The sequence below is a fragment of the Tachyglossus aculeatus genome, chromosome 24 (assembly GCF_015852505.1).
Source record: "Tachyglossus aculeatus isolate mTacAcu1 chromosome 24, mTacAcu1.pri, whole genome shotgun sequence".
Classification (NCBI taxonomy): Eukaryota; Metazoa; Chordata; class Mammalia; order Monotremata; family Tachyglossidae; genus Tachyglossus; species Tachyglossus aculeatus.
This window is the reverse complement of record NC_052089.1, coordinates 24,437,024-24,462,779: the sequence shown is the minus strand read 5'-3', so window position 1 is coordinate 24,462,779 and position 25,756 is coordinate 24,437,024. Positions and strand designations below refer to the sequence as shown.

The window sequence follows — 25,756 nt, the reverse complement described above, 5'->3', positions numbered from 1 at the left end:
GTAGGGACTGTCTCTATATGTTGCCAACTTGTACTTCCCAAGCGCTTAGTCCAGTGCTCTGCACACAGTAAGCGCTCAATAAATACGATTGATTGATTGATTTCCCCTTTTTGGGCAAGAAATGTGTCTACCAACCGCTTTACTGTACTCTTCCAAGTGCTTAGGACAGTGTTCTACAAACGGTAATCGCTCAAATACCAATGAGGAGGAGGAGAACGGACGCATAAACGCCCAACCAGGCTAGGTTCAAGAAATAGTTTATTGTTGCCACAAGTTTTAGGGGGCGGTCCGCACCCAAGGGTGGTGGGGAAGAACAACACTCCTTTCAGATAGCCTCTTTCATCACTCTGCTCAGCTTCTGAATCTTGGTTCTTGCAGACATATCGACAAATTTCTCCCCAATGCGGACAATCATCCCTCCCATGATTGATGGGTCCGTCTGAGAGGAAAAAGGAGAGTAACCGGGAAGGTAGGAACCCCAACCAGAAAGAGAAACTGCAAACTGATGATGGCCATCTATCTGAGAAATAATTTAGGCCTCGGTAATGCCTCCATAAGCTTTTGAGGCCAGGGTTTTGGACACCCCCTGTTTCTCAAAGTAGCAGAACTGGCCCCCGGACTTGTACGTACCTTAACTTCCAGTTTCAACACTTGGCCCTTAGTCAGGAAGCTGTTGAGGACGGTCTTGAGCTCTGTCAGCGTGGCACTATCTAGGGCCTGAAAGCAAATGGGTGGGTCCTCCATTAGCTCCGCAATCTACAAACCCAATGCTCGAAAAACATCCCTATCCACGATTCTTGTTCCTAGGTTGGCTCCAGGACTTTGGAGCTGGCGAAAGGGGACAAGGTGGGAAGCCGGGACTATCGGCAGCCAAAGCCACTGCACTAGGAACAGCAGATGTCGACCACATTAGCTCTCCCAAGCTCCCGGAATGGGAACAGGGTCTTTGTCACTGCCGAGGGCACCTGTGGTGGGCACTAATCGTCCTGCACACGGACAAACTAGGCCACTGTTTTTTGGAAGCCTCCTTTCCACCCAGGCCACTGGACTTTCTACCGGGGACAGAACACATGACCTTCTGACAGGGTGAGCAATAATAATAATAACGTTATTATTTGCCAAGCACTGGGTTACAAAAAGTTTACCGGGTCCCACGGGTTCACAGTACAAGGGAGGACGGGTATCGAATCCCCTTTTTTGCAGATGAAGGGACAGGCACGGAGAAATGATTTGCCCAAGGTCACACAGCAGACAAGTGGCAGAGATTAGAACCCAGGTCTCTTAACTTCCAGGCTCTTTTCACTAGGCCTCTTTGCTGGAGCTGATTCAGGGGGCATGGCCGCTTGCCCTTTAAGAACGAGGGGCAGTGGTGAAAAAACTGATGTTAAACAACCCTACGGCCTTTCTATTCTCTCTGTGCACAGAGCAGAGAGAAGGTTGATAGTTCTTAAGATTGCACAGCACCCCTCAAGGCAAAAAATCCTGAATCCAAAAAAGACTAATCAATGTAGGCTGAGTATAAATGCCCCCTGCAAATGATCAATTCACGGAGACAGATTAGGGTAGAGACTGAATGGAATACCTAACTCTGATCCCTATCCGTTTAATAATGGCATTTATTAAGCACTTACTATGTGCAAAGCACTGTTCTAAGTGCTGGGGAGGTTACAAGGTGATCAGGGTGTCCCTTGGGGGGCTCACAGTCCTAATCCCCATTTTACAGATGAGTTAACTGAGGCACAGAGCAGTTAAGTGACTTGCCCGAAGTCACACAGCTGACAATTGGCAGAGCTGGGATCTTCTACTTTCATTCAATCGTATTTATTGAGCGCTTACTGTGTGCGGAGCACTGGACTACTCGCTTGGGAAGTCCAAGTCGGCAACCTATAGAGACGGTCCCTACTCGACAGCGGACTCGTTCATTCATTCAATCGTATTTATTGAGCGCTTACTGTGTGCAGAGCACTGTACTAAGCGTTTACTCATGAGGGGGGAGACAGACAACAAAATGAAACCTTCTCTTTGCTCCTCCAGGACAGAGAGCGTGTCTCCTAATGGTACTGTACTCTTCCCAAGCGTGTAGCACAGTGCCCTTCACCCAGCAGGCATTGGATAAAAACTACCGCTTTCCCTCCACACGTGAGGCTGACAGAGTTGCCCTATTGGAAGCGTCCAAAAGCGGGACCAACCAGAGCCCAGTGAAAGCACGGTTAAAGGGGATCGAGAATCACCGACCCGCCGCCCCCCACAACTTACGGAAGCCGTGGTCACGGAGCACGGGACTTCTCCCCGGTGCACGCTCATCATGGTGGTGAAGGCGGAAATGACTCCAGGGGTGTTGTTTAGGCGGCCGTTTTCAGCCAGCAGACCTGAGAGGAGGAGTTAGAAAAAGTCATTCCCTTACCCACGCGGGTTCGGGGAGGCACGTACGGACAATGGCACCAATCAATCAACCGTATTTATTGAGCGCTTACTGTGTGCAGAGCACTGTACTAAGCGCTTGGGAAGTACAAGCTGGCAACGCATAGAGACGGTCCCTACCCAACAGTGGGCAGGCAGTCTAGAAGAAGGATAATGGCATTTATTAAGCGCTTACTATGTGCAAAGCACTGTTCTAGGCGCTGGGGAGATTACAAGGTGATCAGGTTGTCCCACGGGGGGCTCACAGTCTTCATCCCCATTTGACAGATGAGGTCACTGAGGTCCAGAGAAGTGAAGTGCCTTGCCCAGTCACGCAGCTGACAAGTGGCGGAGCCGGGATTTGAACCCATGACCTCTGACTCCGAAGCCCGGGCTCTTTCCACTGAGCCACGCTGCTTCATCAGCCTGTACCGACCCCAGTACTTAGCACAGGGCCTGGCACATAATCAATCGTATTTATTCAGCGCTTACTTTGTGCAGAGCACCGGACTAAGCGCTTGGGAAGTACAAGTTGGCAACATATAGAGACAGTCCCTACCCAACAGTGGGCTCACAGTCTAAAAGTCATCATGACAGTTTAACGCAAACCATCGGAGGAAAAAAAAATCCAGATCTTTTAACGTATCGTGACTTTTCGTCTTTCAGCAACCCTATAAGCACGATGGTAACAGGCAAGCTTGGGCATCTCAGGGGCTAGCCAGCTTACCTCCCGGCCTAATATCATAACCACCGAAACCTTTATATTTAATAAGGGGTGGGGCCACTTCGAATACAAAGTTTAGGCTAAAACACACACTAAACCATCATTTCTCAGAGCTAGATTCGGGGTGAGTACACTTTGGAGCTGCATATTTACTGATCAAGTTGGTGGTGATGGGGGAAAACTTCTCTTTTGCAGTGATGTCATTCAGGTTTTTCATCTTCACAGCACGCTTGACATGGGGGTTGAGAATGGAAGCGGCCATTTTGGGTTCCTTCAGAAGTTGCTGAAAGCAAAACATAAAGAGGCTTAGTTGGACCGAGCACACATCAATCGCACCAGTGGCTACCCTTACAAAGGCCCAGGCTTCCAAAATTAAAGTCTAAATTAAAGTCTGACAGTGGGGAAGGAACTCAGAGGAAGGCTCTCTACAAATATCAGGGGTGTCCCAATTTACCAAAGAGCTCTGCAGACGCGGTAGAAATGGTGTTTGGGGAAAAAAACAAACCCACTTTTGTTCTGAATCTGCAGAGGGCTAAGCTTTATGTTGAACGCTTAACGCTCCCATTACACAGCTAGCGGAGCCAAGGACTGAGTCTGCTCCGGGAAACCTCCAGCTGCTTGAAGGGCCTGCTGACTGTACAACACGGTGCAACCACGTTGCAGACATGCTGTACGTACCAATACAATGCAACTCTGAAGGCATATGTATATATGGTTGTACATATTTATTACTCTATTTATTTATTTTACTTGTACATTTCTATCCTATTTATTTTATTTTGTTGGTATGTTTGGTTCTGTTCTCTGTCTTCCCCTTGTAGACTGTGAGCCCACTGTTGGGTAGGGACTGTCTCTATGTGTTGCCAATTTGTACTTCCCAAGCGCTTAGTACAGTGCTCTGCACACAGTAAGCGCTCAATAAATACGATTGATTGATTGATTGATTGAAGGCTGTTTTCCCGACCAAAAGAAAATGGTGAAATTAGAAAGCATCACTTGGTTCCTCCCTTCCCCTAGTTGTTTTGGCCTCTTCCTCACCTAAGGGTAAAGTGATGGCTGCAACTAGTCAAACGGGTGTTTAAGTAGAAGAATCGGTGGAGAAAACCCTAATTGTGGGCCGGGAACATGCCTACCCATTCTGTTATACTGTTCTCTCCCAAGTGCTTACTACAGTGCTCTGCACCCAGTAAGCGCTCCACACGTAAGGGCGATTAACTCACGGCTACTCTGATGAGCTCCTTTTCTACTTGTTCCAGTTTCTTCTGCTTGGCTGCCGCCGAGTAGAGAGCAGTGGCGTAGCGACCTTCCAGACCGTAAACCTGAATCGGAGGCTTGAGCCAAAAGTACAAAAGGGAAGAGAGGGAAAGGAACAAAGAGAGGAGGAGGAGAGAGAGTTACGTTTATTCGTTAATATTTATTGAGCGCTTTCTGCACTGTACTAAGTGCTTGGGAAAATACAATACAACAATATACATTCCCTGCCCACAACGAGCTTAAAGTCTTGCAGAACCTGTAAGGGATGCGGTTGAAATGGCACCCCTGATTGTTTTATTGGTCACGAAGTGCTTGGGAAAGTACAATACAACAATATACATTCCCTGCCCACATCGAGCTTGCAGTCTTGCAGAACTTGTAGGGGATGCGGTTGAAATGGCACCCTTGATTGTTTTATTGGTCCTTGGGAAAGTACAATATACCTTCCCTGTCCCCAACGAGCTTGCAGTCTTGCAGAACCTGTAGGGGATGCGGTTGAAATGGCACCCTTGATTGTTTTATTGGTCATGAAGCCCTTGGGAAAGTACAATATACCTTCCCTGCCCACAACAAGCTTGCAGTCTTGCAGAACCTGTAGGGGATGCGGTTGAAATGGCACCCTTGATTGTTTTATTGGTCACAAAGTGCTTGGGAAAGTACAATACAACAATATACATTCCCTGTCCGCAAGGAGCTTGCAGTCTTTCAGAACTTGTAGGGGATGCGGTTGAAATGGCACCCTTGATTGTTTTATTGGTCACGAAGTGGCCGGACTGGGAAATGATATAAGACAAGGTTGAACCAGGCATCCCTACCCAGAGAGACAGCTCCTTTGCCTTGGTAGGGCTCCCAAAAACTACTTACTCCTCTGGCAAGAGTCAGAAACTTTTTTGGACAAGTCAAGCAGCCTTGTCGAGCTGAATGACACCACTGAGCGGTTGGTGGGCAAATAACTGTCAAGCCATTTAAATGAGTGAGCAGAGTTTGCTTTTTTGTGAATCTAGTAGGTTTAAAGGCCTTTCCTTCCAACCCCCGGCTCGGGAGCTGCTTCTGATTACAAGAAGAGCCTGATATGATTTCCAGGCTATAGGCTGCAGATCCCTGGGCCCTGAAAAATAATTCCACCCGCTCAGGACTGTTAAATATACAGTTGATTAAATTTGGACCCAACAGTTTTTCAGCAAGCAATTTCCAGAAAACACAAGCAGAGGGTATAGTGGTAAATATGCTAAGTTACCCCACAAGAGACCAAATCTCAAGAATATGGATAAAAATGAAAAAAAAAAGGTGCAATGGTCAATGAAACCTCTTGGATTCAGAGGATAGGTGCTATGTAATTCCTCAGCATTATATAATCCTGAAAAACTAGAGAGTTTTACCACCAATATATTCCATTTTATCAATCCAGTTTACTTACTTCCTTCTGCAACTTCCTAAATGTCAGTTTACTGCAGTAGGGGCAACCAGTACGTCCCGATATCCCAGCGCTGTACCCTCTGGCTACGTAATTTCCGATCAACTTACCCGGACTAGTTTGGCAAACGGTCGGGCCGCAGAGGTGCTGAACTGCCTCACCTTTAAGACGCAGGAAGGAGAAGAGAGAAAGGTGACTGGTTTTAGGATTTTCATGAAAATCAAGGCACAGGTGTCAGAAGCTAGTCACAACCCAATAGACGAAAGGTGCTTCTAATTTGTTAAACACCTTGTCCTTGTACCCTGACACAGCGGATCACCATCTTGAAAAATGAAGCGAGCCTAAACCAAAAGCACTCCTTTTATTCTGGACCACGTGCTTTTATTACACATTTTGAATTGAACATGACGCGATGCCAGAAGAAATGGTGAGTGCCTATACGTGGCGGGGTCAAGGCATGTAAACACGAGTCACCCCATGTTCTTGAACTGTTCTTTGATCCACAGCAGTCTATGGCATTAATTGGGCATCTATTACTTTTACTACTATTCCTAGCATTGCTAACTATTCAGCAGAACACTGTACTAAGTGCTTGGGAGAGTCCAAAAGATTTGACAGACACATTCCCTGGCCCCAAGGAGCTGGAATCACTAATGACAATAAACCCAAATTCAAATTTCAATCAATCAATCGTATTTATTGAGCGCTTACTGTGTGCAGAGCACTGTACTAAGCGCTTATTTCAAGGCTCCGTTCCTTCCAATATCCCGTATTGATAATGCCAGCAGGACGGGGTAAAGGAAAGGGACGAGAGACCCTTCTGATTTTTTAATCACGGTCACGAATGAGACTTCTGGTACAATCCTCGGGGAACTTAGGAAAAACCAAAAGAATGAACGCGAAAAGGACAACCGCCTCATGCTTCTGCATGAATTATTTTTAATTTAATAGACTTTTAACTGTGCCACACAATGTGACAGGATTCCCAATAACCTGCTACCAAGCAGAATATGAGTCCGAGTGGAGGAGGAGGATGGTTCGGGGCAGTTTTCCGCTCCTGCTGGCCAAGGAATGCTAAGGGTCGGGTCTTCCATGTTCTGAGAGCAAGGAAGAGTTGTTTTTTTCCCATTTTCCAACACTCATGAGGCAGTGTATGTGAGGTTTGAAGCCTGAGATGGCCATTTCTACCATGTGAATTTTGAGGAAAGAAGGGACCTGCTTGCAAAATAAGCTGGCTTAGAAGGATTGGTGCTTGTATGAAAGGTCATGGGGGCCCAGGAGACTGCCTGTCAATTAACTGATGATATTTATTAAGCACTTACTCTGTACAGGCTACTGTACTGAGTGTTTGGGAGTCCAATTGGGCTGGTAGGCTTCCCAAGGACAATGACGGCTTCTTGGGGGCAAAAGTGGTGAATAACCCATAATGATATGTGTTAAGTGCTTACTATGTGCCAGGCACAGTTCTAAGCGCTGGGGTATTCCCTAATAATAATAATAATTATAATGATGGTACTTGTTAAGCGCTTACTACGTGCAAAGCACTGTTCTAAGCACTGGGGGGATACAAGGTAATCAGGTTGTCCCACGTGGGGCTCACAGTCAATCCCCGTTTTACAGATGAGGGAACTGAGGCACAGAGAAGTGAAGTGACTTGCCCAAAGTCGCACAGCTGACAATTGGCAGAGCCGGGATTTGAACCCACGACCTCTGACTCCAAAGCCCGTGCTCTTTCCACTGAGCCATGCTGCTTCTAAGTGGTTAAGCGCTTAGTACAGTGCTCTGCACCCAGTAAGAGTTCAATAAATACAACTGCATGAATAGAGCTCGGGCCTGAGAGAAAGAGGACCTGGGTTCTGATCCCAGCTCTGCCACTTGCCAAGTTACTTGGGCAAGTAACTTAATTTCTCTGGGCCCTATTCCCTCCTACCCAGACTGTGAGCCGTGGCTCAATGGAAAGATCACGGGCTTTGGAGTCGGAGGTCATGGGTTCAAATCCCGGCTCCTCCACTTGTCAGCTGTGTGACTTTGGGCTAGTCACTTCACTTCTCTGGGCCTCAGTTCCCTCATCTGTAAAATGGGGATTAAGACTGTGAGCCCCCTTGGGACGACCCGATCACCTTGTAACCTCCCCAGCGCTTCGCACATAGTAAGCGCTCCCCCTTCTAGACTGTGAGCCCGCTGTTGGGTAGGGACCGTCTCTATATGTTGCCGACTTGTACTTCCCAAGCGCTCTGCACACAGTAAGCGCTCAATAAATACGACTGAATGAATGAATACAAGCAAATCAGGTTGGGCACCGTCCCTGTGGGGCTCACAATCTCAAGCTCCATTTTCCAGGTGAGGGACCTGAGGCCCAGAGGAGCTTAGTGGCTTGCCCGAAGTCACACAGCAGACGAGTGGCGGAGCTGGGATTGGAATCCATGACCTTCTGACTCCAGGGCCAGTGCTTTATCCGCTAATTCCATCCTGCTTCTCCAGTAGGAGCCTAAGGGGGAAGGGACTGGCCTGGAAAGGTGGGCATTGGGAAGGAGGGAAGATGTGTACGGAAGCAGAGCGGGTGAAGGGACGCCCGGGGTCCAAACCAGAGTCCCCACCGACCTGAAGGACAGGCCCACGCCCGTGTAAGATCAGGAGTCCGCAGAGCTCAATCAGGAAGGCTTTTTATATGGTACTGTTTGGCACTTACTATGTGTTAAACGCTGTTCTAAATACTGGGGTAGGTGCACCTTAATTATATACTGGGGTAGGTGCACCTTAATTATATACTGGGGTAGGTGCACCTTAATTATATACTACGGTAGGTGCACCTTAATTATATACTACGGTAGGTGCACCTTAATTATACCGGACACAGCCCCTTTTCCTCCTCAATCAATCAATCAATTGTATTTATTGAGCGCTTACTGTGTGCAGAGCACTGTACTAAGCGCTTGGGAAGTCCAAGTTGGCAACATCTAGAGACAGACCCTACCCACCAGTGGGCTCACAGTCTAGAAGGGGGAGACAGGGAACAAAACCAAACATACTAACAAAATAGAATAGATGTGTTCAAGTAAAATAGAGTAATAAATATGTACAAACAAAATAAAATAAATAGAATAGATATGTACAAGTAAAATAAATAGAGTAATAAATATGTACAAACATGTATACATATATACAGGTGCCGTGGGGAAGGGAAGGAGGTAAGATGGGGGGGATGGAGAGGGGGACGAGGGGGAGAGGAAGGAAGGGGCTCAGTCTGGGAAGGCCTCCTGGAGGAGGTGAGCTCTCAGTAGGGCCTTGAAGGGCTCACGGTCTACGGAGGAGGGAGACTAGGCACTGAAACCCCAATTTACAGTTGAGGAAACTGAGGCACATTACCGTGAAGCGACTTGCCCAAGGTGACCCAGCAGACAACCAACAGAGCCAGGCCCTGGGAGTCAATAGGTCGTGGGTCCTAATCCCGGCTCCGCCACCAGTCTGCTGTGTGACCCTGGGCGAGTCACTTCCCATCTCTGGCCCTCAGTTCCCTCCTCTGGAAAATGGGGATTCAGGCGGTGAGCCCCATGTGGGACGGGGACTGGGTCCCACCTGATTTGCTTGGGTCCACCGTGGCGTTTAGTACAATGTCTGGCACAGAGTAAACGCTTACCAAATACGCAGGACAACCTGATTACCTTACCTCTACCCCAGCGCTTAGAACAGTGCTTGCCACACAGTAAGCGCTTAAATACGTGGAGCAACCCGATTACCTTGTCTCTCCCCCGGCGCTTAGAACAGTGCTTGCCACATAGTGAGCGCCTAACAAATACATGGGACAACCTGATTATGCTGTCTCTACCCCAATGCTTGCCACATAGTGAGCGCTTAACAAATACATGGGACAACCTGATTATGTTGCCTCTACCCCAGTGCTTGCCACATAGTGAGCGCTTAATACATAGGACAACCCGATTACCTTGTCTCTCCCCCAGCGCTTAGAACAGTGCTTGCCACATAGTGAGCGCTTAACAAATACATGGGACAACCTGATTATGTTGTCTCTACCCCAGTGCTTGCCACATAGTGAGCGCTTAACAAATACGTAGGACAACCCGATTACCTTGTCTCTCCCCTGGCGCTTAGAACAGTGCTTGCCACATAGTGAGCGCTTAACAAATACATGGGACAACCTGATTATGTTGTCTCTACCCCAGTGCTTGCCATATAGTGAGCGCTTAACAAATACAAGGGACAACCTGATTATGTTGTCTCTACCCCAGTGCTTGCCACATAGTAAGCACTTAACAAACAGTAAGCACATAGTAAGTAGTAGTAAGCGCTTAACAAATACGTGGGACAACCCGATTACCTTGTCTCTCCCCCGGCGCTTACAACAGTGCTTGCCACATAGTGAGCGCTTAACAAATACGTGGGACAACCTGATTATGTTGTCTCTACCCCAGTGGTTGCCACATAGTGAGCGCTGAACAAATACGTGGGACAACCTGATGACCTTGGATCTCCCCCAGCAATCTGAACAGTGCTTGGCACATAGTAGGACCTTCACAAATCCCATTATTATTATTATTATTAAATACCACCATTATCGTTTACTGAGTGGCCGATGAGTTTACTACAGTAGCAATACATGGGTCACTTACTCCCCTGGCCAAGGTAACTCATTCCCACAGCCCGGCCGGCTCTCGCGCTCCTCTCGGGCACCCCGGTCACAGGCGATAATAATAATAATAATAACAATTGTTAAGTGCTTAGTATGTGCCAAGCACTGTTCTAAGCGCTGGGGGAGATACAAGGCAATAATAATGATGGCATTCGTTAAGCGCTTACTATGTGCCAAGCACTGTTGTAAACTCTGGGGTTGATACAAGGTGATCAGGTTGTCCCACGTGGGGCTCACAGTCTTCATCCCCATTTTTCATTCATTCATTCCTCTCATTCAATCGTATTTATTGAGCGCCTACTGTGTGCTGAGCACCGGACTAAGCGCTTGGGAAGTACAAGTCGGCGACATAGAGAGACGGTCCCTCCCCCAAAACGAGCTCACAGTCTAGAAGGGGGTCCAGAAACGACCTCATCATTTTCCAGATGGGGGAACTGAGGCCCAGAGAATAAGAATAATAATGGCATTTATTAAGCGCTTACTATGCGCAGAGCACTGTTCTAAGCGCTGGGGAGGTTACAAGGTGATCAGGTTGTCCCATGGGGGGCTCACGGTCTTCATCCCCATTAGGGAAGCAGTGTGGCTCAGTGGAAAACAGCACGGGCTTTGGAGTCGGAGGTCATGGGTTCAAATTCCGACTCCGCCAATTGTCAGCTGTGTGCCTTTGGGCAAGTCACTTCAGTTCTCTGGGCCTCAGTTCCCTCATCTGTAAAATGGGGATGAAGACTGTGAGCCCCCACCGTGGGACAACCTGATCACTCTGTAACCTCCCCAGCGCTTAGAACAGTGCTTTGCACAGAGTAAGCGCTTAATAAATGCCATCATTATTATTATTATTAAGCGCTCAATCAATACGATTGACTGAATGGGAAGCCATGACCTCTGACCCCCAAGCCTGGGCTGGGCATTGAGAAGCAGCGTGGCTCGGTGGAAAAGAGCCTGGGCTTTGGAGTCAGAGGTCATGGGTTCAAATCCCAGCTCTGCCAATTATCAGCTGTGTGACTTTGGGCAAGTCACTTCACTTCTCTGGGCCTCAGTTCCCTCATCTGTAAAATGGGGATGAAGACTGTGAGCCCCCACCGTGGGACAACCTGATCACTCTGTAACCTCCCCGGCGCTTAGAACAGTGCTTTGCACAGAGTAAGCGCTTAATAAATGCCATCATTATTATTATTATTAAGCGCTCAATCAATACGATTGACTGAATGGGAAGCCATGACCTCTGACCCCCAAGCTGGGCTGGGCATTGGGGCAAGCTGCTCCCCTGGGCGATGGGAGGATGGGCCATCCCTCGTGCACCACGATGCCCAAATAGCCACCCTCCACCCAAGCCCAGGGAGGGCTTCTCCTTGAGGAGGGGGAATGGCCTTCGCCCTCACCTGCCAAGCCATGGCCCCAGTTGCCCAGGCCGCCATCTTCTCTTGGCCCTCCTTGGAGGTCACAGCTCAGGGGGCGGGAGGGCGCAGGCGCACGGCTGGAGCGGGGAGGGCGGGAGGGCGGGAGGGCGGGAGGGCGCATGCGCACGTCCCCTGCGGGCGGGTGCGGCGGAAAGGCGCATGCGCCCTCGCCGAAATGAGCAATGGGGACCCGCGGCGCATGCGCCTGAAAACGATTGCACGACGGGAGTTGTAGTCTTTTGGGGGCCCTCCCTGTCAGGCGAAGGCCTTTATTAATAATAATAATAATGATGATGGCATTTATTAAGCGCTTACTATGTGCAAAGCACTTTTCTAAGCGCTGTGGAGGTTACAAGGTGATCAGGTTGTCCCACGGGGGGCTCACAGTCTTAATCCCCATTTTACAGATGAGGGAACTGAGGCCCAGAGAAGTTAAGTGACTTGCCCAAAGTCACACAGCTGACAATCGCCGGATCCGGGATTTGAACCCATGACCTCTGACTCCAAAGTCCGTGCTCTTTCCACAGAGCCACGCTGCTTCTCACAATAATAATGATGATGGCATTTGTGAAGCGCTTACTATGTGCATTTGTGAAGCACTTACTATTACTCCTCCTTTTAGACTGTGAGCCCACTGTTGGGTAGGGACTGTCTCTATATGTTGCCAACTTGTACTTCCCAAGCGCTTAGTACAGTGCTCTGCACACAGTAAGCGCTCAATAAATACGATTGATTGATTGATTGATTGCAGAGCACTGTTCTAAGCGCTTGGGGGGGGGGATACGAGGTGATCAAGTTGTCCCACGTGGGTCTCACAGTCTTAATCCCCATTTTCCAGATGAGGTAACTGAGGCTCAGAGAAGTTAAGCGACTTGCCCAAGGTCACACAGCAGACATGTGGCAGAGTCGGGATTTGAACCCATGACCTCTGACTCCAAAGCCCGTGCTCTTTCCACTGAGCCACGCTGTTTCTATTGAACGCCTACTGAGTGCTGAGCGCTGCACTAAGCGCTCGGGAGGGGACAGTGGGTAGGCGAGAGAGCGGCCCTGTCTAGAGAGGGAGGCAGACGTTAAAATAAAGTGGAGGAAAGGGAAGCCTGCCAGGGGGTGCACATTATGGCGGCCAGGGGTCACACAATCTACCTCAGGACTTGAGGGAAAGTATGGGGGGAGATGAAGCCCCGAAAGGCGGCCCTGATGAGATATAATAATGATAATCATGATGGCATTTGTTCATTCATTCATTCATTCATTCAATCGTATTTATTGAATGAGAATGGAATTGGGAGTCGGAGGTCATGGGTTAATTCATTCATTCAGTCGTATTTATTGAGCGCTTACTGTGTTCAGAGCACTGTACTAAGCGCTTGGGAAGTACAAGTTGGTAACATCTAGAGACAGTCCCTACCCAACAGTGGGCTCACAATCCACCTCAGGACTTGAGGGAAAATATGGGGGGGAGATGAAGCCCGGAAACGCGGCCCTGACGAGATATAATAATGATAATCATGATGGCATTTGTTCATTCATTCATTCAATCGTATTTATTGAATGAGAATGGAATTGGGAGTCGGAGGTCATGGGTTAATTCATTCATTCAGTCGTATTTATTGAGTGCTTACTGTGTGCAGAGCACTGTACTAAGCACTTGGGAAGTACAAGTTGGCTACATATAGAGACGGTCCCTACCCAACAGTGGGCTCACAGTCTACCTCAGGACTTGAGGGAAAGTAGCAGTGGGAGATGAAGCCCGGAAAGGCTGCCCTGATGAGATAAAATAATGATAATAATGATGGCATTTGTTCATTCATTCCTTCAATTGTATTTATTGAATGAGAATGGAATTGGGAATCAGAGGTCATGGGTTCATTCATTCATTCAGTCGTATTTATTGAGTGCTTACTGTGTGCAGAGCACTGTACTAAGCACTTGGGAAGTACAAGTCGGCAACATCTAGAGACGGTCCCTACCCAACAGTGGGCTCACAGTCTAGAAGGGGGAGACAGACAACAAAACAAAACATATTAACAAAATAAAATAAATAGAATAAATATGTACAAGTAAAATAAATAAATATATAGAGTAATAAATACGTACAAACATATATACAGATATAGGCCTAGGGTGGCTTTAATCAGTTCTCCAATCTGGTGGCCACGGAAGAGTATGGAAAGCACGGGACTGGGAGTCGGGAGGACCTGGGTTCTAATCCAGCTCCACACCAGTCTGCTGTGTGACTTTGGAAAAGTGACAACTTCTCTGTGCTTCAGTGCCTGCATCTATAAAATGTGGATTAAGACTGAATCCCATGTGGGAAAGAGACTGTGTCCAACTTGGTCAGCTTTACCTTCTCCAGCGCTTAGAGCCGCATACACCACATAGTAAAGTGTTGACTGTTAAATAATAAAAAGGGAGAGAGAGGGAAAAGCAGAACTTAGGAACTGCAAATCCCCAAATCTACAGCTCATAATACTACACCGTTTCTGTTTATCTGAATGGCTAAAACTCCTCATCAGGAATCCCAGACGATTTTACATACTCTCCAGCCCTATTTGGATTTGACTGGGGAAAACGTTGCTGTTGTTTTTCCGCTGCCCTGATTTGGAAGCGCGATATAAATAGTAGAATTCTGGGGCTCAATCTCAAAGATAGGTGATATTTCAAACTCTATAGCGTCAATTCTGCTTTTAGCGCAAATTGTGGACTAGAGGGAGATTAGAGGTCACAGAAGACTGCGAGGCTGACACCCTGTTGCTTTGTAACTCGGCAGCCATCTTATCTAGTACTAATAATAATACTAGTACTACTACTAATAATAATGGCATTTATTAAGTGCTTACTATGTGCAAAGCACTGTTCTAAGCACTGGGGAGGTTACAAGGTGATCGAGTTGTCCCACGGGGGGCTCACAGTCTTAATTCCCATTTTTTTACAGATGAGGTAACTGAGGCCCAGAGATGTTAAGTGACTTGACCAAAGTCACACAGCTGACAAGTGGCAGAGCCGGGATTTGAACCCGTGACCTCTGACTCCAAAACCCACGCTCTTTCCACCGAGCCACGCTGCTTCTCCTAGCGATAACTGGTATTAAAGCACTTACTGTGTGCAGGGTCCTGTTCCAAGCACTGGGAAATAACGCACTGTTGGGAATTAGGAACAACCCCAATCCCCCGGGGAGCTCCAAATCTAAAACTAAAAAGAGGGGAGGAAGCGCAACTTGTACTGGAGGAGAGGTGAAAACGAAACGCTTAGGGCGACATTAAGCAAAACTAAAAATCAGTGGGATGCCGTGGCAAGAAGAGCGGAATTTCCCACTCCTCATTCATTCATTCATTCATTCAATCGTACTTATTGAGCGCTTACCGTGTGCAGAGCACTGTACTAAGCGCTTGGGAAGTACAAGTTGGCAACAACTCCTCGTGGTTCAGAGTCCGTTGTCACAACCGCCATCAGGGTGACGGCCACAGCAGCTGCTGTCAGTCTTCCTGAGGTTTCGTGGAGGCGGCGGGTGCCCGGACGGGGGCACGGGGCCGTCTGGCGGAGAGATCCGGGGAGCTGTACTTGTACTCCCCAAGCGCTTAGTACAGTGCTCTGCACACAGTAAGCGCTCAATAAATACGATTGATTGATTGAGCCATCGGTGGGGGGCTGTGGTGTGCTGGGAGCAGGGCCCTGAGATCCCACACTGATTGTACTCTCCCAAGCGCTTAGTACAGTGCTCTGCATACAGTAAGCGCTTAATAAATACGATTGAATGAATGAATGTTGCCAACTTGTACTCCCCAAGCGCTTAGTACAGTGCTCTGCACACCGTAAGCACTCAATAAATACAATTGAATGAATGAATTCTATTTATTTTATTTCGTTAATACGTTTTGTTTTGTTGTCTGTCTCCCCCTTCTAGACTGTGAGCCCACTGTTGGGTCTCTCTATGTTGCCAACTCGTACTTCCCAAGTGCTTAGTACAGTGCTCTGCACACAGTAAGCGCTCAATAAATATAATTGATCGATTGATTGATTGATTAACAAATACCGTAATTATTATTATTAGACAGTCTCGTGATTTTGTTTTGTAGAACAGCGGTTGGCGCATAGTAAGCGCTTAACAAATACCGTAATTATTATTATTAGACAGTCTCATGGTTTTGTTTTGCCACCACAAGAGGGAAGTAGATTTTCAGTTTTCTTTCTCTCCTGCTCCTTCTTTGTCCCTCTAAATTCCCGGCGCCCCTGGCCCCGCTTGGATTTACAAAACCGCAGGGAAGACCCGCAAGCCAGATGTGAAAAGCGGCCAAGATCGGAGACATTTTGTATGGCCGACGGGAGTGGCCTTCTAGACTGTGAGCCCGCTGTCGGGTAGGGACCGTCTCTATATGTTGCCAACTTGTGCTTCCCAAGCGCTCAGTACAGTGCTCTGCACACTGTAAGCACTCAATAAACACGATTGAATGAATGAGTGGGAGGCTGGTCATTTGGATTGGGCAGGACACAACGAGGCGCAGCAAGTCCACACGACGGGAGGCGGGTTCGGGGAGCAGCAAGATGGAGTTCAGTAGACCAAAGGAAGCACTTCTGGGAAATTAAAAATCTGGAACAGATCTGTTTCTGGAAACAGGAGGCATCAATCTGTCAGCTTATCAATCAATCGTTCGGTCAGTGGTATTTATTTCTGCAGTTACTCTGCGCAGAGCATTATATCAAGTGCTGGAGAAGGTATAGTACGGTACAGTTGGTAGACACAATCCCTGTCCGTGGTGAGTTTAATCAATCAATCAATCATATTTATTGAGCACTTACTGTGTGCAGAGCACTGTACTAAGCGCTTGGGAAGTACAAGTTGGCAACATATAGAGACAGTCCCTACCCAACAGTGGGCTCACAGTCTAAAAGGTTTACCATCTACTCGGTACATTTGCCTGGAAGCAAGGGGCCGGGCCAAATGACCCCTCGAGATATCAACCAGGTCAGCAAATCCTAAACTTTGGGCATTTAACATTCACTCACGCTTAGTCACTTAGTCACTTATGCTTATTGACAAGTGCTTAGTACAGTGCTCTGCACACAGTAAGCGCTCAATAAATACGATAGAACTCATGGACGTATCTATTTATAATCTATCTATAATAATAATAATAATTTTGGTATTTGTTAAGCGCTTACTATGTGCCAAGCACTGTTCTAAGCACTGGAGGAGAAACAAGGTAATCAAGGTTGTCCCACTTGGGGCTTACAGTCTTAATCCCCATTTTACAGATGAGGGAACTGAGGTACGGAGAAGTGAAGTGACTTACTATAGTAAATCTATAGTTTATATAGATTTATCTATCTATATTGTCTATCTCCCCCTTTAGGCTGGAAGCTCACTGTGGGCAGGGAACACGTCTAATAATAATTACAGTACTTGTTAAATGCTTATTATGTGCCAGGCACTGTACTAAGCGCTGGGGTCTATACAAGAAAATTGGGTTGGATGCAGTCCCTTGTCCCCCATGGGGCTCCCGGTCTCAATCCCCATTTTCCAGATGAGGGAACTGAGGCCCAGAGAAGTGAAGTGACTTGCCCAAGGTCACGCAGCTGACAGTTGGCTGAGCCGGAATTTGAACCCATGACCTCTGATTCCCAGGCCTGGGCTCTGTTCACTACCCTGTAATGCTTCTCCAACTCTACTGTACTGTGTTCTCCCAAGCGACGCATAGTGTTCGACAGTGCTTGACACATAGCAGGCGCTCAATAGATACCATCAATGATGCTAATAATAATAATAATAATGATGGCATTTATTAAGCGCTTACTATGTGCAAAGCACTGTTCTAAGCGCTGGGGAGGTTACAAGGTGATCAGGTTGTCCCACGGGGGGCTCACAGTCTTCATCCCCATTTCCTAGATGAGGTAACGGAGGCCCAGAGAAGTGAAGTGACTTGCCCAAAGTCACACAGCTGACAATCGGCAGAGCCGGGATTTGAACGCGTGACCTCTGGACTCCAAAGCCCGGGCTCTTTCCATGGAGCCAAGCTGCTTCTCCTGAAGATGATGATGATCAAGAAGAAGATGATGGCAGGCTCACTGCCTCAACGTTGGGAACATTAATATTATTATTATAGATAGATACATCCATGAGTGCTGTGGGGTTGAGGGTGGGAAGGGCGAGATTTGGGAGGGTGGGAGGGGGTTCATTCTATCGTATTTATTGAGCGCTTACTGTGTGCAGAGCACTGTACTGAGCGCTCGTAAATAAGCATAAGTGAGAAAAGGGAGAGATTTGGGTGGACGTCAAGGCTGAAAACCCTCGAGCGATGTCCACCCTTTCCGTGCGGAGGCCGAAGTTTGTCTTCCGAATTCCAGAGCATTTGTAGGCCTCTGCTTCTACTCAGGGCCCTGGTGATGTGCCCTGGGCAGAAGCTAATCTTTCCCTCCCCCTGGCATTGTCCTTGGGAGTATCTACAACAATAATCAGTCAGTCGGTCAGCAAGTCTTCGGGGATGTATCTTCTTCAAGGACGCGCTGTCCTTGCGTTGGGTGCGGAGGCGGGGGGCCTCCAGCTTTTTCTCCCACCTCCAGCTTTTTCGCCCTAAGTCCATGTAGGCGTCCCCTAAGTGGACTTTCTCGACGGCCTGTTCTTTTTCTGTGGGAATCGGGCCTAGTGTTGTTATTTTCCCAGGCCGTGTGAGAGTCAGACAAAGGGATTTATCAGCTAAGTTATCCGGACGATGCAATTCAAGCTCCAGAATAGGAGCTGAGAAGGGCAAGGTCCTTGACTTCAGGTTTAAATCTCATTCCTGGAGTTTCTTCTTCTCCTCCTCCTCCCTCCTTCTCCTGGTTTTCCCCCTCTGATCTTAGTTGCGCTAGTGTTGAGCCAAACAGAGAAGCAATCAATCAATCAATCAGTCAATCGTATTTATTGAGCGCTTATTGTGTGCAGAGCACTGTACTAAGCGCTTGGGAAGTACAAGCTGGCAACATATAGAGACAGTCCCTACCCAACAGTGGGCTCACAGTCTAAAAGGGGGAGACAGAACAAAACCAAACATACTAACAAAATAAAATAAATAGAATAGATATGTACAAGTTTAATAAATAAATAGAGTAATAAATATGTACAAACATATAGACATATATACAGGTGCTGTGGGGAAGGGAAGGAGGTAAGATGAGGGGGATGGAGAGGGGGGCGAGGGGGAGAGGAAGGAAGCAGCGTGGCTTGTTCGTAAGAGTGCTGACCCGAGAGTCCGAGGACCTGGATTCTAATCCCAGCTCCACCACTTTCCTTTCATTCATTCATTCATTCAGTCATATTTATTGAGCGCTTACTGTGTGCAGATCACTGTACTAAGCGCTTGGGAAGTACATGTTGACAACATATAGAGATGGTCCCTACCCAACAGTGGGCTCACAGTCTAGAAGGGGGAGACAGACAACAAAACAAAACATATTAGCAAAATAAAATAAATAGAATAAATATGTACCAATAAAATAGAGTAATAAATACGTACGAACATATATACCTATAGACAGGTGCTGTGGGGAGGGGGAGAAGGTAAGGCGGGGGGATGGGGGGAGGAAGTTAGTATGTTTGGTTTTGTTCTCTGTCTCCCCCTTTTAGACTGTGAGCCCACTGTTGGGTAGGGACCGTCTCTATATGTTGCCAACTTGTACTTCCCAAGCGCTTAGTACAGTGCTCTGCACACAGTAAGTGCTCAATAAATAATACGATTGATTGATTGATTGACTGGGACTCAGTTTGGGGCTCAGCAGCACTTTCCTGCTGTGTGATCTTGCACGAGTCATTTCCCTTCTCAGTGCCCTGACCTGTTCTCCCTCCCATTTAGACCGTGAGCCCCGTGTGGGACGGGGACTGCGTCAGACCTGATTGTCTTGTACGAATTCCCGCCCTTAGCACGGTGCTTAATAATAATAATAATAATAATAATAATGGCATTTGTTAAGCGCTTACTATGTGCAGAGCACTGTTCTAAGCGCTGGGAGGGTTACAAGGTGATCAAGTTGTCCCATGTGGGGCTCACAGTCTTAATCCCCATTTTACAGATGAGGTAACCGAGGCTCAGAGGAGTTAAGTGACTTGCCGAAGGTCACACAGCAGACATGTGGGGGAGTCAGGATACGAACCCATGACCTCTGACTCCAAAGACAGCACTCTTTCCACTGAGCCACGCTGCTCCTCGCTGCTTGGCACACAATACGCGCTTAACAAATCCCACCAGTGGCTAAGGAGAGAACCTAATTCTATTTTTCATCTACCACCGGAGGACTTCCCTTCTAAGATGGTTTCGCTTGACCCCAAGATGGGCTTGGCTTTATGCCTCCTTTGGGGGATTTTTTTTTTTTGTCTCTTCTTGCAGACAAGAGATGGCCACACTTCCTTTACACTTCCTCCCTCCTGCATCCCCTTTGCTTGCGGAGTCCAGTGCTCTGCACACAGTAAGCGCTCAATAAATACGATTGAATGAATGAATGAACTATACCCTTAAACACTTTATAGTCATCCCACCCCCGTCCCCACTTCACTCACGTCCATTTCCTTGCATCCCGCTGTTTCTTCATTTGTAATTTATTTTATATGTCTCCCCCTCTAGACTGCAAGCTCTTGGCTCTTTCTAGACTGTGAGCCCACTGTTGGGTAGGGACTGTCTCTATATGTTGCCAACTTGTACTTCCCAAGCGCTTAGTACAGTGCTCTGCACACAGTAAGCGCTCAATAAATATGATTAATTGATTGATTGATTGATTGATTGATTGATTAGTACAGTGCTCTGTACACAGTAAGCGCTCAATAAATATGATTGATCAATTGATTGATTGGTGGGGAGGAATGTGGCTTAGTGGATACAGCAGGGGCCCGGGGGTCCGAAGGACCTGGGTTCTAACCCTGTACCCTCCTCATGTCTGCTGTGTGACCTTGGGCAAGTCACTTCACTTCTCTGGGCCTCATCTGTAAAACGGGGATTAAGAATAGGAGCCCCTTGCGGGACAGGGACTGTATCCATCCTGATTAATTTGTATCTACCCCAGCGCTTAGAACAGTGCTCGGCACATAGTAAGTGCTTAACAAATACCATTATTATTATTAGAGAAGCAGCGTGGCTCAGTGGAAAGAGCCCGGGCTTTGGAGTCAGAGGTCATGGGTTCAAGTGCCGGCTCTGCCACTTGTCAGCCGTGTGACTTGGGCAAGTCACTTCACTTCTCTGGGCCTCAGTTACCTCATCTGGAAAAGGAGGATTAAGACTCTGAGCTCCATGTGGGACAACCTGATCACCTTGTAACCTCCCCAGCGCTTTGAACAGTGCTTGGCACATAGTAAGTGCTTAATAAATGCCATCATTATTATTATTATTATTACTATGTCTACCAAGTCTATTGTATTGAATTTTCCCAAATGCTTAGTACATAGGTCTGCACACAGTAAGCGCTTAGTAAATCTGATTGATTGTTTGATTGAGGGGCCACCCTCACACCTTTAACCCCTTCAAGTCTCCCTGCCATCCCACCAACAGTGCTTTGTACATAGTAGGCGCTTAATACGTGCCATTATTATTATATTATTATTATTATTACTATGGCTACCAAGTCTATTGTATTGAATTCTCCCAAGTTCTCAGTACATAGCCTTGTACACAGTAAGCTCTTAGTAAATCCGATTGATTATTTGATTGACAGGCCACCCTCACACCCTTAACCCCTTCAAGGCTCCCTGCCATCCCACCAGCCGGTCCTCTGTGTCCACCTCCCTGCCCCGAGAGGGGCATGAATGAGCCACCTCCTCATTCCCCGACACGTCCCCCTCTCCAGTCTAAAACTCTCTCCCCGTCACTCGCCAATCTACCCTGTCACTCACTCTTCCTTTCACCTCCTCCCTCCCCCACAAACCAAATATACAGAATCTCCACGGGGAGGGGGGCGGAGGTTGGTGGGGGGGAGGAAACATCCAAAACGTCAGCTGTTCCAGATTCTGGAAATTTTGGATCCGTGACTCACGGCAGCCCTGGCAAACATCTATCCGGAGGTGTTGGGGGAGAATCACATTGTTGGGCTCCGCTTTTATGTTGAAGCGGCTGAGGTTGAATTAGCATCGTGGGATTAGGTTGTAAAATTCCACTACTCTCTCTGAATCACACTAGTAGGTAATTCAGAGACTACCGGCATTTTCCAGGCCCAAATGACTGCACCAAGCCAACCGCAGTCAGCTCGGTTCCTCTAGGTAGGAAATTAGTAGGGGGTGGTGGGGGTCAGGGATGTCAATCAACCGGGAAAGTCACATTTTTCTCCCCTCGCAAAGTCTCCCCTCCTACCCCCCTCCAGCCTGGCTTCTCCTTGCCAAAGCTGGATTTCCTTGAAGGGGGCCGGTCGCTTAGCAACGTGGCTAGGCAGCCTGCATCACGCGCGATGATTGCCCGGTGTGGTGGGGCTTCTGGGGCTACGCGTTCTCCTCCCCTGTTCATCCTGCAGCTCCATGGCAGGATTGGCACCAGGTAGTTCTGGGTTGGCATCCCGGAGGAGGGCGGCTGCGACGGCGGTGGTTTAGTGGAGAGAGCACGGCTTGGGAGTCAGGAGGACTTGGGTTCTAGTCCCGGTTCCATCACACGTCTGCTGTGTGACCTCGGGCAAGTCCCTTCGCTTCTCTCGGCCTCCGTCACCTCATCTGTAAAATGGGGATCAAGACCGGGAGCCCCACGTGGGACAGGGACTTTCCAATCTGTTGAATCTGTATTTATCCCAGCTCTTAGAACAGAGCTTGGCACATGGTAAGGGCTTGATAAGTACCATCATTATTATATTATTGTTATGGTGATGATTATTATTAAATGCACTTGCAACACCACACATCCTGCCGTCTCTCCTGAGGCCCAGAGCAGGTCCACTCCGAGGGGCGGAAGATGCCCGCGAAACCCACAACACGTTGCGGGGCTTTGACCAGATGGAATCTCGGGCAAAATCCCAATGAGTTGGAAAAAGCCCTGCTCATCAATCAATCAATCGTATTTATTGAGCGCTTACTGTGTGCAGAGCACTGTACTAAGCGCTTGGGAAGTACAAGTTGGCAACATATAGAGACGGTCCCTACCCAATAGTGGGCTCATCGATCGGATGGTGTTATTTATTTAGGTGCCGAGCTCTGTGCTGAGCACCAGGCTCAGACGTAAGGCATTCAGATCGGGTATGATCCGTAGCCCCCACAGAGGTAACGGTCTGAACGGGAGGCGCGGTGGGTATTTTATCCCCATTTTACCAATAAAAATAATAATTGTTATGATGATGTGTCTCTCAACAACTTACCCTGTGCTTTAATAATAATAATGATGACATTTATTAAGCGCTTACTATGTGCAAAGCACCGTTCTAAGCGCTGGGGAGGTTACAAGGTGATCATCATCAATCAATCAATCAATCAATCGTATTTATTGAGCACTTACTGTGTGCAGAGCACTGTACTAAGTGCTTGGGAAGTCCAAGTTGGCAACACCTAGAGACGGTCCCTACCCAACAGCGGGCTCACAGGCTAGAAGGGGGAGACAGACAACAAAATCAATCAATCAACCGTATTTATTGAGCGCTTATTGTGCTTATTGTGTGCAGAACACTGTACTAAGCGCAACAAAACATATCAACAGAATAAAATAGAGTAAATACGTACAAGTAAAATAAAGAAATAAATAGAGTAATAAATTCATTCATTCAATCGTACTTATTGATGATGATGATCATCATCATCAATCGTATTTATTGAGCGCTTACTGTGTGCAGAGCACTGTACTAAGCACTTGGGAAGTACAAGTTGGCAACATATAGAGACAGTCCCTACCCAACAGTGGGCTCACAGTCTAAAAAGGTTGTCCCACGTGGGGCTCACAGTCTTCATCCCCATTTTACAGAGGAGGGAACTGAGGCACAGAGAAGTGAAGTGACTTGCCCAAAGTCAACCAGTTGACAGTTGGTGGAGCCGGCATTTGAACTCGTGACCTCTGACTCCAAAGCCCGGGCTCTTTCCACCGAGCCACGCTGCTAGGTGCTTTAACTTCTCAGTCCTTGATATCTGGGACGCCCTCCCTCCTTCTCTACCAGTCTCAACTACGGGAGGGAGAGTCGAGCCGAGGCCGACCCGTTCCATTCCTAGCTGGGGCAGTGGCTAGAGAGGGGAAGGCCGTCTGCTACAACTCAAAACTCCCCTGTGCTGGGCAGCAGCGGCATGGAAGAAGGCACTGGAATAAAAATACTTCTGTATTTTTACCAAGAAAACTCTACGGATAACACCATCGGAATGCCGGCAGATGAAAGCAAGGCATTCAGGGAAAGATGAGAGAAGAGAAGAAAGATTAGAGAAGCAGCATGGCTCAGTGGAAAGAGCCCGGGCTTGGGAGTCAGAGGTCATGGGTTCAAATCCTGGCTCCGCCAATTGTCAGCTGTGTGACTTTTCCCTCTGCCCATCCGCCAAGCTAGCTCTCTTCCTCCCTTCGAGGCCCTACTGAGAGCTCACCTCCTCCAGGAGGCCTTCCCAGACTGAGCCCCTTCCTTCCTCTCCCCCTCGTCCCCCTCTCCATCCCCCTCATCTTACCTCCTTCCCTTCCCCACGGCACCTGTATATATGTATATATGTTTGTACATATTTATTACTCTATTTATTTTACTTGTACATATCTGTTCTATTTATTTTATTTTGTTAGTATGTTTGGTTTTTGTTCTCTGTCTCCCCATTCTAGACTGTGAGCCCACTGTTGGGTAAGGACCGTCTCTATATGTTGCCAACTTGTACTTCCCAAGCGCTTAGTACAGTGCTCTGCACACAGTAAGTGCTCAATAAATACAACTGATGGATTGATTGATTCTCTGCGCCTCAGTTACCTCATCTATAAAATGGGGATGAAGACCGTGAGCCCCCCATGGGACAACCTGATCACCTTGTATCCTCCCCAGCGCTAAGAACGGTGCTTGGCACATAGTAAGCGCTTAAGAAATACCAACATTATTATTATTATTGTGAGTCCACTATGGGTCAGAGACGACTCAACGGCATAAGACAAGACAAGGCACCGTACTAAGCGCCGGGGTGGAGACACGCAAATCGGCTAGGACATAGCCCCACGTGTTACATCCTTCTGACTCACTTCAGCGGCACATATACTAAAATTGGAATGATGCAGAGAAGATTAGCATGGCCCCTGCGCAAGGATGACACGCAAATTCGTGAAGCATTCCATATTTTTACTTTTAGACTGTGAGCCCACTGTTGGGTAGGGACCGTCTCTATATGTTGCCTACTTGTACTTCCCAAGCGCTTAGTACAGTGCTCTGCACACAGTAAGCACTCAATAAATACGATTGATGATGACGACTCCCAAATCTGTTCTCTGTCCACTATACCACACTGTTTTTGTGCACGCTGGATGGAAGCAGGGCTGTGTCCGATCCGATCTGATTATCTTGTATCTACCCCAGTGCTTACGACAGTCTTAGCACCTAGTAGGAAGCACCGTAAAGAACTCTTCTGCTCTCCAGAAACTTGGAATTCAATTGTGGTGACAGGATGGATTCTGACTGGGAGCCTTGGAGACCCAAGCAAGATCAAGCCCTCACGTGAGACGCTATTTTTTAATCAAATCTCTTTTCAGAGAAAACCTGAGCCAGGTCTTCGCTAAGACTCACGTTCGCCAGCCCTTAGGTCTGAGGGCAGAAAAGCCCCAGGCCAAGCGGGGGAACGCACTCTGATGCCCTTCACCGTACATATCTATTCTATTTATTTTATTTTGTTAGTATGTTTGGTTTTGTTCTCTGTCTCCCCCCTCTAATAATAATAACAATGTTGGTATTTGTTAAGCGCTTACTATGTGCAAGGCACTGTTCTAAGCGCTGGGGTAGATACAAGGTAATCAGGTTGTCCCACATGGGACTCACAGCCTTCATCCCCATTT

The 25,756-nt window shown here is 47.7% G+C and overlaps 1 protein-coding gene and 1 non-coding gene across 2 annotated transcripts; one reads left to right on the top strand and one right to left on the bottom strand.

Annotated features, from left to right (window-relative positions):
* Nucleotides 1-241: 241 nt before the first annotated feature.
* On the bottom strand, nt 242-11,904 carry ATP5PO (ATP synthase peripheral stalk subunit OSCP). The gene is made up of 7 exons (XM_038766236.1): nt 11,820-11,904; nt 5,903-5,953; nt 4,345-4,455; nt 3,278-3,407; nt 2,257-2,369; nt 631-717; nt 242-439 (listed from the first exon to the last, which is right to left on the bottom strand). Exons 1-7 carry the CDS (start codon nt 11,853-11,855, stop codon nt 326-328), a joined length of 642 nt encoding a protein of 213 aa, XP_038622164.1. The 5' UTR covers nt 11,856-11,904; the 3' UTR covers nt 242-325.
* A 13,039-nt stretch (nt 11,905-24,943) lies between these two features.
* LOC119945321 lies at nt 24,944-25,051 on the top strand. Its single transcript, XR_005456190.1, has one exon. It is a non-coding gene; the product is annotated as a U6 spliceosomal RNA (small nuclear RNA).
* The last annotated feature ends 705 nt before the right edge of the window (nt 25,052-25,756 follow it).